The sequence below is a fragment of the Ostrea edulis genome, chromosome 6 (genome assembly GCF_947568905.1).
Source record: "Ostrea edulis chromosome 6, xbOstEdul1.1, whole genome shotgun sequence".
NCBI lineage: Eukaryota > Metazoa > Mollusca > Bivalvia > Ostreida > Ostreidae > Ostrea > Ostrea edulis.
The window spans coordinates 17,048,899-17,065,263 of NC_079169.1; the positions used below are offsets into that span (position 1 = coordinate 17,048,899).

General features: G+C 34.7%; 1 protein-coding gene across 7 annotated transcripts in view; it reads left to right on the forward strand.

Moving 5' to 3' along the window:
- The window catches only part of LOC125646869 (adenylyl cyclase-associated protein 1-like), an 81,511-nt gene that overhangs the window by 33,746 nt on the left and 31,400 nt on the right, over positions 1 to 16,365 (forward strand). For all 7 annotated transcript variants that reach the window (XM_048873454.2, XM_056141710.1, XM_048873458.2 and 4 more), the window contains one exon: positions 4,355 to 4,460. In XM_048873454.2, the coding sequence (XP_048729411.2) occupies positions 4,355 to 4,460 (106 nt within the window). The remainder of the gene's footprint in view (positions 1 to 4,354; positions 4,461 to 16,365) is intronic.

The following is a 16,365-nucleotide window of genomic DNA, read 5'->3' on the forward strand; positions in this document are numbered from 1 at the left end:
AGGTGTGATAGATGGATTTTGTATCTCAAAATAGAATGGATTTTGTTAAATTTATTCAGGACATTAATCAAACATTGAAATGATTGCAGTTCTATAAAAAAAAAATTAACTTGATTTCAGACACTAGGTTGAAAAAGAATTTTGCACATCTGGTTTGATATCCAGCAGATATTTTCATAGTGAACTTAGTATAATCTTTAACTTAACTGTTTTAGTACAAACTGATTTTGTTTACTAAAAAAAAAAAGAAGTAAAAACATTAGGAGGTAGCATCACAAAACTTTTTTTTCAGTTGATCAAATGATCTGACTACTTTTAAAATAAATCCCATCTCTGGTTCAGTTTCCATTCATTGAGTAGGTGGAGGTAGGTAAACATTGGTGTGCCACGATACTTGTGCACTTTTCATTTCCCTAGCTGATATGCAGGTGAACATGTATTTGAATATCCATTAAAGAACATTGTAGTGTATTTTTAGCTCACTTGATCAGAATTTGTCTGCTGTGTATATATATGCATGTCTGTCTAGCTTCCAATTTTTTAGCTTACCTGAGCTAAAAGCTCAAGTGAGCTTTTCTGATCACCTGTATTCAGGCTTCTGTCCGTCTGTCCGCCTGTAAACTTTTAACATGTTTGACTTCTTCTCAAAAACCACAAGGCCAATTTCAACCAAAGTTGGCACAAAGCATCCTTAGGTAAAGGGAATTCTAAATTGTTAAAATAAAGGGCCAGGCCACCTTCCAAGGGGAAATAATTAAGAAAAGGTAAAAATAGAGTAGGGTCATGAAAAAATCTTCTCAAGAACCACTGAGCCAGAAAAGATGAAATTTATAGATAAGCTTTATTAGGTAGTGCAGATTCTAAATTGTTCAAATCATGGCCCCCGGGGGTAGGATGGGGCCACAATAGGGGATCAAAGTTTTACATACAAATATATTGGAAAAATCTTTAAAAATCTTCTTCTCAAGAACCACTGACCCAGAAAAGCTGAGATTTATATGAAAGCTTCCTGATATAGTGCAGATTTAAGTTTGTTAACATCATGGCCCCCGGAGGTTGGATGGGGCCACAATACGGGATCAAAGTTTTACATACAAATATATAGGTAAAAATCTTCTTCTGAAGAACCACTGAGCCAGAAAAGCTGAGATTTGTATGAAAGCTTCCTGATATAGTGCAGATTCAGGTTTGTTAAAATCCTGGCCCCCAGGGGTCGGATGGGGCCACAATAGGGGATTTAAGTTTTACACACAAATACATAGGAAAATCTTTAAAAATCTTCTTCTCAAGAACCATTGGGCCAAAGAAGTTCACATTTACATGAAAGCTTTCTGACATAGTATGGATTCAAGTTTGCAAAAATCATGGCCTCTAGGGGTAGGTTGGGGCCATATTAGGGACTATGGTTTTACATGCAAATATATATGGAAAGTCTTCTGATATGGACCAAGGTGACTCAGGTAAGCGATGTGGCCCATGGGCCTCTTGTTAGTCATATGCTAAATTACCAAACTTGGTTCCTATGAATTTGTGTATCCAGTTTTGTGGGGTTTTTTCTGCTTTATACAACAAGTGCAAGTCCAGCATTTTCTGCATTGCCTTTAATCAGCAGAGATAAAACAATTTTTCCTCAGAATAACTGCAAGCCTTTCACAAATGTCTTTTAATTAGCATGGTTTAAAAAGTTTGTTTCAATTTCAAGCAATGAGAACTTTAGCATGACAATCATTGCATCAGACTGGCTGAGGCCAAATCAGTTCCTTGTATATGACACCATTATCTCTTGTCACCAAACTGATCAAAACCATGCCCCTAATGGAAGAAGTTTTTACATTTTTTGATAGTAAAGGTTTTAATCCTCATTTATTGGTTCGGAATCATTTCTGGACATTATGTGAAATGAAAGGAAACAGGAAGTTGATTATTTCAGTGCGACATGTATAAAGCAGAGTTTGGGAATGATTGTGTTAATGGTTTCTGATAAAGATGATACATGTAATTATGATGAAAATTGCCTATTTAATTTTTTTGGAATAACAGACTAATGGATTAAAAGAATTTTTTGTCCATCATCAATCAAGTTCAGAAAAGAGTCTTGTCTAATTTGAACATGTTGTACCACATCTCTTAAGTCTTGATTTATCGGCTGTTGATCCAAGAAAAAAATTAAAATTTCACCGATTTGAACAGAAACGTTTACTTAAAATATGCTTCAGTTCATTTTTCGTGGGCAATTTACATGACAGGGTCATACCTGTGTGCTTTTAAATTAGTTCTAGTGAGCCAAATATTAAAGCGAGCATTCTATGCACAGATACAGCTTGTTAGGTTTTTTTTTTTTATTGAGTTGGTTTACGGATTCGCCGCACTGATTTTTTGGGATGTTGGGGGGAAAAAAAATGGTTTTTCACTCCTTTTTATATTTCCGACGCTGTAATTTTTCCTTTTCACAAAAAAAAGAAAAAAAGAAGAAAAGAAAATAGATTCCGCTGGACTGGATATTTGGACAGACGCCTCCGTCGATCGTTGAAATCTTGGGACAGTCCATAGTCATGTGTGGAATATCAGTCAACTTCAGCCGGTGCTAACAATTATTCTGCACCTCAGTAACAATGCTTTTTGCTTCCAATAAGTTATCTGTTTATGAAACTTAACTTCTAATTAGCATTAGTTATGCATTGCATACCATTTAGATTTGTAAATCCCAAAACAAAAACAAACACTTGTTTTCAGATGGCATCCATGACCTACGTTGGGTTGTACTAATCACCTAAACAAATATAACCCTACCTGACCTTACCATGCATACATTTTGCCGAGGATACACTTTTAAATTCTTATTAATGAATTTTAAAGAAATATTCTTCATAATTAATATGTGTAATTCTTCATATATTGAAGGAGGTTGAAAACATATTTAACCTTATTGAATTCATTCATTGTATAAAATTTGTTGACTACCAACAATAAATTGATCTGACCTATATAAAATTCAGAATTTTTAAATAAATGTTTATAGGGTTCATGAATTTTATTTATAACTTTACTTGACTTCATAAATAAGACTTTAAAACTTAAAAGTAAATTTTTAGATAAAATATAAGCTTGGTAAGGTCACTCAGGATTTTAGTACTTCAGGTGATTAGTGCGTCCCTATATATGGCATCCAATCTTTTGAATGGAAAAACGATGTGGTTCTTTTATTTTGGGATTTACATAACTAAATGGTAAACAATGGACATTTGATAATGATAGAAAGTTAATTTAATAAACAAATAACAGTTTTGAAGGAAACAGCATTGTTGCCATGGTGCACAATAGTCGCTATATACCACTGTCTTAAGTTGACAGTGAAGAGAATATTAAAGTTGATAATAAAACTTATTACTTAACATTTTGTCATTTGAATTTTTTTTTTTTTTTTTTACCTCCTCTGAACGGATTTTTAAAATTTTAAAATCCGTAAACCAATTTAAAAAAAAAAAAGGCCTTGCCAAGGCTGTGATTGGATCCTGCTGGACTAAGTTTTATAGAAAGGACATTTGCATGCATCCAGAATGCAGTTTGATGTCATTTCATGGCAATTCTGCATATTTCAAATATTCTAGGGCATAAACTGAATGCAGCATAAAACTTCAATATGGTCACCAACTTTGTGTAGACCTGTTAGATTTTCCTTCATCTGTATGAGACTAAAGGGTACAGAAATTGTCTCCCCTGTTCCTGTGGACAGTTAGAAATTGTCTCCCCTGGTCCTGTGAACAGTTAGAAATTGTCTCCCCTGTTCCTGGTGACAGTAAGAAATTGTCTCCCCTGTTCCTGTGGACAGTTAGAAATTGTCTCCCCAGGTCCTGTGGACAGTTAGAAATTGTCTCCCCAGGTCCTGTGGACAGTTAGAAATTGTCTCCCCTGGTCCTGTGGACAGTTAGAAATTGTCTCCCCTGTTCCTGTGGACAGTTAGAAATTGTCTCCCCTGTTCCTGTGGACAGTTAGAAATTGTCTCCTCTGTTCCTGTGGACAGTTAGAAATTGTCTCCCCTGGTCCTGTGGACAGTTAAATGATCTGCAGTCCTCCATTTGAATGTCTTCTGAGTGGTTGAGACAAAGTTGACCTATGTTATCTAGAGAATGACTGCATGACAATACACCAGTTTGGCATTAATGTTCAGACTGCAAATGTTCCTGTAGTGATTGTGAATAATCAGCATTTTGGTCTATGGCCATTTACAAAATGGGCTTTGTTTCTCTGTCTATTTTATTTCTGTCAGACTTTCTCTATGTTACATTCTCTACTATCCACAGTACGCTAGCATTAGATTGCTTTAGACCTGATTTATGTCATTTTCCATTTTCAGAGACCAGACACACGTTGACTGGGTGAAGATCTGGAATGACACTTTAAATAAAACCATTACCTATATCAAAGATTTCCACACCACCGGACTTGTTTGGAATCCTCAGGTGAGCCAGCATAGCATGACCTTGACTCTCATAGCTTTTGTCTGACATCTGACAATAGAAATAACACTATAGTTATCACTCCCTTAAGTCTTGTGTTTATGCTTTATGATCCCTTTTCGGGGGAGCATGTAGTTGCTCTCGTGTCTGTCCGTCCGTCCGAGCTCATATCTCCTGAATCTTTCATCAGAAATTGATCATAATTAATGACAATTAAGTATTCCTTTGGACAGGGACGATTGGACCAAGGTCATTTTGGTAAGATCAAGGTCACTCCGAACGTATACCTCATATAAGGAAAAAAGTTTCTTATTTCAACATTTTCTGAACAGGTATTTACCTGTCGTCATGGCACATGCTGAATTTAAGTTTGTTACGATTCCCCTCACAGTACACGTGGTCATGACTTATCTCTTTATGGCTTCTGATCCTTGTGTGTTGGTAATGTTATTGGTATAAAAGTAATTCGACATTTCGTATCTGAATGTGGGTAGCAGATGGCAAGGGGCGAGTTTGGCTTTTTCACACCTATGGAAATCCGTTCTACACATTTCTATATGAAGATGTTCACTATTATACGTGTGTGAATACATGAAGACAAAGCATGGGTATATATTATTGATGTCAAACATGAATATATGGCAAACATATCTAGATCTTTGATGTTGTATCTAATATCACAATAACACATAATCATCTTGGCCTATGTATATATTTTGTGTCATTTTCAGAGAGAGAGAGAAAATTAAAGATATAAAGGACCATTTTTTCCAGTTGGTATTGGAATGGCATAAATTGTTAGCAATTTACTGAATTCTCAACAGACAGGCCACCCCTCTAAACTGGCCCTTTTATTCGGTCGTGTAAATGAGGCTCACTTCGTTTGGCATCTGTCTGTTCCTCTATCTTCCTTTCCATTTCTCTGGGTGGAAAACCCAACTACAATCCATTGTAATCAACTACGGGTGACACATTGGAAAACTTGCGGAAGTGAAAATTTGATCAAATCACCTTTGACCTGATGAACAGACATCATTTTGTTATATTTCCTTTGTTTTTGTCTTTGATAGCCATTTCCTCATGAGTATGATGCAGTCGTAAACAATACACAGAGGAATCTTGATAAATATGGTACTTCTATTTTTGACTGGGAATGCCAACAAAAATGAAAGTAGAATGTGAATGTAAGAATTGTTTTTTCATTTTTGAAAATTTATGAAGGTATGAACTGCAACGCTTCTGGAAAGCGCTAACACTCTTCATGAAGTATGCTGGCATGAAGCATCACAATGCATACTCTCGTGTATTTTCAAACATGAAATTTATTTCTTAAGTAGCATATTCTTTTTTTGCTGATGTTACTTTATGAAAAGTAAAATGTTCAGCTTTGAAGATGAAAATATATACACATGTATATTCTGATGGAAATTGTTGATATCGTGATATAACTAGACAGACATGATTTATAGAATCCTTCATTAGTATGAGTGTGAGATAGGGAAATTCCACTGAGGGGAAAAGATTTTAAGTTTAGGATGATCGAGACTTCGCTGATATCGAGTCTAAGACAGCAAATCTTGTTCTGAATTTGGAATTCCCCTATCCCATATGAGCAAATAATGAAGGATTATTTCTCTCACATTTTACCCACAGTTTAGTGCATAAATTCAAGAGTTTCGAGAAAATTCTAATTTATCAAAATCTTCATTTCAACTTCAATGCAAAAATTAATTAGACAGCCAGAAAGAGCATACCTGAAAATGGTTTACACTGTAAGTGTAAACTAAAAAAAACCAATGTTATCCACCAGAAAGCTATATCAAAATGAAATTTAAAGAAAACAATACAAGATATTTTACTTCACCGTGTAATGTAAATCTTAGAAAATATATGACGTCACAATCAAATGATGTCACAGTAGTGTGAGACAGAAAAATCTCACATGGCTGTCTCACATAGGTAAGCTGGTGCTACGTTCACATGGATGCGCATTAAATTTTACTTCGCATCAAATTTGATGCGAAGTAAAATAATGCGCATTAAATTAATTCGAATTAAATAGCTTTCACACGGCGGTAATATTTAATGCGAAGTAAACTAATGCGCATTAAATTTGTATGCATCTCTATTAAAGGGTGCGCGAAATAGATTAAAGAATAGACTATGTTATTGAAAATTATTTTTATAGACATTTTAATGAATATTGTGTAGATACAGAATTCTTTGTTCAAAACGCTATATACATGTAGTATACTACATGTTTACAATTTACATGCTGATCTACACATAAGGAGTTTTGTCGTGTTTGTTTATAAATTCCTATAAGAAATTACTTGTAATTTCCTCTGACAACCAGCATTCAATCTAGACAATGTATTGTTTCTTCATGGGCCCAATTCTAAAACTTCGGAACGTCTTTTTCACCATTCCGCTGACTACTGTTGTGACGTAATTTTTAATTACTAATACGTATTATAAGTCTACTATGACGTCATATGGTATAAAAAATTAACAATGAGCGGCATGTTTGTTTTAAAAAATGTAAAAAAGAAAATCATATTATCACTATTTTAAAACATTTTTGTCGTATTTTAAAACAATTCCTTCCACATGTATTACTCAGTATGCCTATGCAGAGCACAGATTTACGTCTGACATTATCTAATGACATGCTGTTTGTACATGTTTTTAGTGATTATTATCATTTTGCTTAGTTTTTCGTACAAAACTAACATTAATATATATAGCTGACCATGGGTATGATGCATGTGACCCAAATTGGCCATTACGCATGCGTCTACATTTAATTCGAATTAGCTTCGCTTAGCGTTCACACGGAGCTAATGCGAAGTAAATTTAATTCACATTAAATCGCGACGTCAATTTTAATTCGAAGTAAACTAATGCGCATTAAAATCTCCGTGTGAACGCGGTTCAGATTTAATTCGCATTAACTTGCGTTTAATGTGAATTAAATTTTTCGTGTGAACAAGGCATGGATCTCGCACTGGTGATAATGTGAGAAATACCTTGATATTGGCATTTGAAAGTTTTACCTTGTCTGTTTAGTTTCAGAATGCACTAAAAACATTGGACTTGACCTTAGAACCTTGGAGCTCCTTGGAGAAATCCGTTTTTCGAAAATGCTTCAAACTATCTTAATTTGTAAGAATTAGTTGTTAACCTCAATTGGTTGTCATTGTGCGACATGCATTGTGTGTTAACAATTGAACATTTTTAACTTCTTGATAACTACCAGTCCAATTCTTTTCATATTTGGCATGAAGCATCTTTGGGACAAGGGGGACATAAGTTGTAAATTTCAGGACTCCAGTACCCCTGGGGCCTAGGGCGGGGCAAAAACTGCCCCAAATTGACCAATTTTCAAAATCTTCTTCTCAAGAACTGCACATGTGTAAGAAAAAATAAATGCATAGTGATGTAGAGCAGGAAGGCCTCTACCAAAATTGTAACTTTCATGATCCCCGGGGTAGGGGGTTCTGACCCCAGGGCGGGGCTAAACTTTGTATATAGTGTTTATGTGTAAAACACTTAAATAGCATCTTCTTTAGTGTTATTGATTGATTGAATATTGCTTAATGTCCCTCTCAAGAATATTTCACTCATATGGAGACGTCACCACTACATAACGTCTGCTTTAGTGCTATTGATACTGAATTGAAACTAAATGATATTTAGAAAGAACAGGTAGTCCTTTACTAAAATTGTTAATTTGATGATACTAGGGGTAGGGGTTTTGGTATCGGGGTGAGGCCAGAATGGTTAGTTATTAAATGTGTGAACAATAGACATTTTTAACTTCTTCTTGATAACTATCATTCCAATTTTCAAATTTGTTATGAAGCATCTTTGGAACAAGGGGGACATAAATTGTAAATTTCAGGATTCCTACACCCCTGGGGTCCTAGGGGCAGGACAAAAACTGCCTAAAATTGACCAATTTCCATAAATCTTATTCTCAAGAACCACACACGTGTAAGAAAAACTAAATGCACAGTGATGTAGAGCAGGAAGGCCTCTACCAAAATTGCAACTTTTAAGATCCCTGGGGTAGGGGTTCTGACCCCAGAGTGGGGTCAAACTTTGTATATAGTGTTTATGTGTAAAACACTTAAATAACATCTTCTTTAGTGTTATTAATGCTAAATTGAAACTAAATGAATATTTAGAAAGAGCAGGTTGTCCTTTACCAAAATTGTAAATTTGATGATCCTCAGGGTAAGGGTTCTGACCCCAGGGTGGGGTCAAACTTAGTATACAGTATTTATGTGTATGTTTGCTGATACTGTATAAAATGTAAATGCATACTTATGAATAGCAGAAAAGGATGTACAAAAAATGGTAATTTTACAACCAGAGTTTTGACTAGGATGGGTCCAAATTAGTCATATCTTTTAATGTTTTAATGTTAATACACCTATTATATTATGTAAAGCCTTTCATCCGTGTATACACTTTTGAGGGCATTGAAGTTTTAAGAACACATCTTGTTTTATAATGTTGCTGAACATTAAAATTTAGCTTAGATATCCAGAACAGGAATTTTTTTTCTAGGTTTCATAGCCCTTGGGAGTAGTGATACTTTTTCACTAGTACTGGAGTGACTGATAAGGCCTGTGGGCCTCTTGTTTTGCAAAAATTTAAATAGCGAGTATTGAAAGCAAACCTAGACAGACTGATGCTCTCTTTCCATGTCGTTTAACCGTTTTTTCGATCCAGCCTCTAATGTTTAGACTCCATCTCTCAATGTGTGGCACCACTATAAATGTTTTTTTAAACTTAGAGTGAAAAAAATTAACAAGATTAAAAGAGATAACTGGAGCTCCTTTACCTAACCTCAAATCATCACTGAAACACAAAACCTCTGAATTCTGATAGCTGCTGGTATTTGTAAAGGACTAGCCTGGAATTGCAATAGCTGATGGTGGAATGGGTGAGAAATTCGCCTTTTTTACTTGTCTGTTTTTTTGGACAGTGTATTGTGTTGTTTCTTCAAACACTTTCTCATCCACTCAACATTCCATTTCTGGCCATGTTTACACCTAGTTATGTGTTCAACATTTTATAACGATTCATTGAATCTCCCTGTTTATTTTGCGAGTTGTGTGTGGCTTTCTTTATTCTAACACGCACAGGTCCATCTATAAACTCCCTGTGAGTGTATATACATGTATACTAGCAGGCCCCCCTCTCTTCACTGCTAAGCCTCTTGTGGATAACCAATAGTTGCAAAAGTTTGAAAGTAAACTTCAAGTTTTAATGACATTCATGAAATTGTATCAGTTTCTCCGATGTAAAGTATTGAAAGTTTAGCATTCCTCTGAACAGACAAGCAATTTGCTTATTGGTGTTTGGCTTCAGAGAGTTGAAAGAACTACCTCTTGCAATATTTTTCATACTCTTGTTAAAACAGACAGTGTTCTCCTGATGCAATGAAATTAATTTGAATGGGAGAAATGAGTGTAATGGCCTGGGTTTGAAATGATGAAAATAATTAATTAATGAAGTAAACAGGAAAAGTTGTAAGCAGTCATTATGACAATACCATGTTGGAGTCAGATTCCACAAGGCCATTCAATAATTTCTTCAACATGCATTTTCTCCTCCCAAACTTCAAGATTTAATGGCGGCTGAAAATATACCATCTCTGCCTGTTTTCCATCGAAAATCAAAGGCTTGAGGTTTTTATTGCAAATGAATTCAGCTGTTAAAAGAGATTGTGTTTTACACATTTTTAAAAAAAAAAATGGATATTCAATCAAATTGAAGACATGAACTTTACAATTAAATCTTTGCCAGGAAAAAAAAAGGAATTTTGGCATTGTGTGTGCACTATCAAAGTATGATCTCAAAGGATTAAAATGAAACAAAGACATAAAAAGTGCGTTGGTTTGAATTAATGTTAAATGGGAACAGATAGACTATGAAATCCTACTGTAAGCTGGAATGATTTATTTTGGGTGTGTGGGAAAATTCTATGGAGAAATTTCTTAAATTTTGTCATGTTTTGGGAGGAAAGAAATTCTTTTGACATGTTTTAAAGTTTGTTATTTTTTTAGTGCAAATAATTTTTATGAATATAAAACTATCATTTAAGAGAGAGAGAAAATGAAAACACATGCAGAAAGTTATAATTCTTTTTACCACACTTAGAAGGCGATCTTGAAAAATGTTTACATATTTATAAATTGATGGTATCGAAATCAGCAGCAATTTTCAAACTATTTTCTGTCTTCTGCAGAGGAAGAGTTTGACCTTGACAAAAGCAATCAAACAGATCATGCATTGAATCTGTTCAGTTTGAACATTTTCCATCAACTCTTGTTGGAGTCTTTCAAACTGCCACCTCACATGATCCCCCGAGCGAATGTTGAAAGAACTCTTCAATTTGATTTTAATTCCTTTCGCACCTGGATCGTGCGTCTTGAAGCCCTTTTAAAACATTATCTTGCTTACTGATGCATATAGGTAATTTCATTTCCATGTTTCAGATTCATCAGTTATATCAAGAATAAATCTCAATTTTTATGAAATGTGTGGAAGAGTGTAGATTCTTAGCACATTTTATTTTATCAAATTACCTTTAGATTTAACTTGTATTCCAATGAATTGAAGGAAAGCTTTGAAACTCGTATCAAGTGTAGGAGCTTATATTGACTGCAGATTCCGAAGTGTTCATTACATGATGTAAATTTTTTATGAAAGGAAACCAACATAAACAGCTAATTTGAAATATGTCATGTTTCACGTGCATTTCTTGTACATGGATGTGAAACACTCATTTCATGTTTGTGGGTTTTTTCTCATACATGCATCATAATATAATCCATCTAGCATGTTCTTATTATTTCATATTTCGTCGTGGTTCAATGTTCGTGGGTCCGGTACACCCACTAATTACATTTTTTAAAAAAACAGTCTGAGTATACAGTTGTATCTGTATTAGAAACTTTCCTACGAAAAACATATCCATGAAAGACTGTAATCTTATTATATTTGACGCTGTATTCCTATTAGGGCCTTGTGGTACATTTGCAGTATCTGTTGGCTGTGAGAATTAGTCTCCATGGAAATGATTTCACGAGAGACCACCACGAAGTCTCACTAGAGGGGTAAATGTGTTCTACTTAGACATTTACTGAGGGAACAAACTAAAGAAAAAGTGTTGTGCCAAAACAATGAAACAAAAATGTGGCTTTTATTCAAGAGGCTAGGAAGAGAACACATTGGCCAGGTGGTTCAAAACACTAACTCCAATTTCTTATCTATTATGAACATTGTGGTTAAAATCTAATGTGCAAATGGAGCATGTAATCAATGCAATGTGGAATCCATATGTGATAGCAGGTGGATGTCGGACTATCAAGGAAAAATACTTCAAAGGACTTCATTTAGTACTGTTGATCAGGAAAAAGCATAAGAGTGTATAGAAATCAATTGTATTAGACCAGGCATGAAATTTACTAAAATTGTGACATTGTAATTTATTAGATATATAGCCCAGAAGGATGTTGATATTTCTTTCATGTGCCACTCAGTTCAGTTGTATTTTAATGAAGGACAAGCAAGTGCAGGTGATTAGTTCTCCTTCAAAATGCTTCCAGGAGCGATATATTGTAATATATTCTTTAGTTTTAACTTGGCCTTGTGGGAGCGATATATTGTATTATACTTTCATGTAAAATACTCGAATCTGATTGGTCGAGAAGCATTTGAAAAAGCATATTGTTACCCTCTGAGAACAGAAAGCACACCCTCCAGGGTGATAGTATCTAGCAATGGGTAACAGTACTTGACAACGGGTGATATTATAAAAAATTATCACATGCGTCAAATTTATGCGCGTACAGTTCGCCGTAGATTGTTAGACGACGTCGTTTGAGCGTTTGTAATAAACACGAATACCCGCATCGATATACGAAATATCGAATGACAGTGATTGATCAAATGTCAACAGACGTAAGTTTGTCTGCTTTCCTGTTTATATAACATTCAGTATAATAAAACAAATATTGCATGTAGTTGAGGGTAACATTGAAAATTTTCAATAATACCCTCAACTACATGCAATATTTATATAATATTCTCCAGTTTAACTTGGCCTTCTGGGAGTGATATATTGTAATATTCTCCAATTTTACTTGGCCTTCTGGGAGCGATATATTGTAATATTCTCCGGTTTAACTTGGCCTTCGAAGTTCTAAGATTTAAGTGCATAAATAACACAGAGCTTTTATTGGATGTACTTAAAAAATCTGAATAAAGAAAAAGTGAAAAAGGCTGCTATAATGATGCCAGAGACACTTACTTTGAAGGCCTTTAATTCAAAGCTTTGGGGGCAAATTTCTTCACACATGAAAATCATCGAAGTTCTCAATCATTTAGAAAAACCAGGTGCTGCCTTTACAAATTGAAAGGATTATTTGGGGATAGTGGTCAATAAATAGTGAATAAAACTGATCCTGATGACTCGAGACAAATGAAGATTTCTTTTGTGAAAGAGGAAGTAGAATATAAAAAGTAAAGAGGAAGTAAATTTAGCTTCTTTTCATTGTGATGCTGGTTCCGGATGTTTTGATGTTGTAGTAAATATGCGTCATTGTCTACAAAGTACTGGCTGAGAAAGAGAAGTGTTTAATCCTAAGAAGTAAAATTTTGTATTTGTATTCCATTGTCGTGGAAGATGTGCACCTCCATTGATTTTTAATGTTTGTTATAATTGATTGTGAAGGTATTCTGATAATTTAAAAGATTTAATCAAATGCAAGTTTTCTTTCTAGATCAAAACATTTGTGTATACAGCCATGAGCTTTTGGCATGAACAATAAAAATATTGTATACACTGCAGTGCACAGGTGATATTTTGGATGATGGTTTGCCAGTGTTTGTCTGCTAACAGCTTACTTTCTCATTGGCCAAAGGAGTATTTGTACGGCACTTATGAATGAAGCCCAGATACAGTAGAAAATTACCAATATTTACTAACAGAGAGTAGATGGGGATTTGTGTAGAGTCAATAATTAGATAGATATCTGCTGGTTCCCAGGGCAGATGCCTGATAATCCCCTGTGAGCAGTGATTGACTTAGACTGGTAAACTAGTTCCTCTAATGTTTCACCCTGACCAGTCTCTGTATCTCACTGTTAGTAAAGATACATAATTAGCCCCAGGAAATTTGGTCTATGACAAGAAACTTCATACTTATGTGCCTTTTCCTCATTCCTGTCATTCTTTCTGGATATTGCTAATAGTAACAATGGCTAAATGGTCAGATATTTTGAATTGGGTGGTGAGTGAATGTCTAAATAAGATGATTAGATTGGATATGTGTATATTTATATACATGTATGTGGTGCAATGTTATTTACTTGATGCTGGTACAAGATGAGGTATATATATTCTGTTTGAATTGCACATGGCAGAAAATCTGCAATGCTGATTGTGATCGGTATCAGAGGGTGTAGAAAATGTAGGGAAAAATTAGCAAGTTATCAAATTTATGAAAACATGACTGCAGATTCACCTGTTGTTCTTCAAGCTCTAAAACGTCGAGTAGATCGTGGTGATGATGCAAAACTGCATAAAGGCAGACAGATGAGCAAGGGAGTTAGCTGCTCAAGAGTGAGTGGTGGAGGAGATAGACCATTACACTGCACATGTACTTTATATTAGATTGGTACAAAAACATTTGGGATGAACAATTAAATAAGATCTATTGGCTCAGTGACTGCTTAAAGCAAAATATCTTTAGCAACCTCTGTGTTTGTGAGATTTCTGCCAAGGAAAAAGCTTTTATTTTAATTATGATGATTCTTGATTAAGGCAACCGTTTTCCCAACAGCAAATTTTGTGTGGGTTTCACGCTCTTCTGTGTTGAAAATCGACTCTTTTTTTTTTTTTTTTTTTAAAGACAGAGAAATTGCTTTTGAAAGAATGCCAATTTTCTTATAGCAATTCTACCACTTTAAAGATGATTGCTTTAAAATAAAAATCAGCAAATTTAATCTTCTTGAAACCTACTAAAGTCACACATAAACTTAACATAACATATTCTATAGCTGCAGTTTTTCCCTCCAACAAACTACTCTCACTAAATGTCACATCGTTAAGGACTGTAATGTTTTTTTTTAATTACATGTAATATATCTTCATTGTATAAAACATTAGAAATACTGGTAAACTTTTGAAAGCTTGTAAAAGCTTCACTTTGCATCCAATCAGTTATCATCATCAAGACAGCTGTCAGTTTTAAAAAAGGAAGGGAGTTCTTGACCAATGAAATTCAAGTTAGATCAGAGAAATTTTGAAAACTTGTCAGTCAGTTTTGATTGGCATCCGTCATGATTTTGGAAGTGAAACAAGCTAAAAATCAAACGGTTCATTCAGTAGGCGAGTCGCGTGTGTTACGCGTGCGAGAATTTGTATGAGTTGCTCTCAGCATCAGGAGAAATGTTTATGTGCGTGGAACGCTCTTTGATCATAAACAAATAACCTTGTAACCCTAAAGAGTTTAAAAGAACCTCAGGGTCATCACTGTGGTGTACATTGTGAATTGAGTGTGTAAAACCAGTCTAAAAGTAGGGTTTTTCAGAATCATTGTATAAATTAATTTTTACATACAGAGATAGTACATTTTGTATTCTAATGTTGTTGTTCCGTTATTGAATTTGTTTACTATAGTTTACATGTAGAATCCACCAATGTGATCAAATTATTGCAAAATCAATTATATAATAATCTTAATATGATAATATAAATGTTGGTAAGATTTGATTACCAAAGCTTGGCTGGAAAGAAAGTAATTTCTTTTGACAAATTGATGTGCTCTATACTCAAGAAGTCATCTTTCAATATACACATGCATATGTGAGTGTGAATGCATGTGCGCGCAAATGTATTACATTATCAATTTGTTCATTACTGTGAAATATAGTAACTTTCATTGGCTGTCAGATTCAAACGAAATCAACATCTGAAAAATACATTCAGATTGGAATACATGTATATATACATGTAGCTAGTATATGACATTTAAAATTCCTTACTACTACATGTCTGGGTTTTTTATTTATTTTGGGGGGGGGGGGGTTATTAGAGAGAATATACGAATTCTTTTCAGATTTCAATGTTTCGGGTTAATTCAATCTTTGTAATAATAAATTTCTGGCTCACAGGGCTGCATTCTGATCATATACATATATTTGACAATTAGTCAATCACATGTGCTGAGGATGGAAATTCGGATTTATCCTTGGGATTTGTTACGAAAAAAAAGGAAGTAATTTCAATTTAAACAAGTTTGAATTATCTTGTTTTAAAGGCTGACAAAAGCATGTCAAAATATTTGCATGCTTCCTGAAGTGTCGTCATTATGTGTGGCTCTTATTCATGGGCATGTGATGAGAGACGGACCCCATCTGCTACCTTGTGTTTACAAAATTTAACTCCTGCTGCCAGGCTTCCTATTCTATACCACCTAATTCTGGAGAGAGAGAGAGAGAGAGAGAGAGAGAGAGAGAGAGAGAGAGAGAGAGAGAGAGAATTTTATACATCTGCACTCATTTACCCTCAAGGACTTGATGAAGAACTGATTTACATTTATAGATGTTGGGAAAAATTTGAAATCCCCCCCCCCCCCCCCCCAAAATGATACAACTATACCCATCCTCACAAAACAAGGTTTTGTGGTTTTGTGATTATAGATACATACTCTCCACACAAATTGTGAGAACGACAACTACCCAACAAATGCATTATACAAATGATGCTGTCTGGCTGATTGGCCTACTACCAATATCTCGATCAATTCTTACAATTTGCACCCCTGATCTGTGATTTGTGTGTGCTTTACAAAGTCTTTTGCAGTAAAATCTAAGCAGGTTTTGGT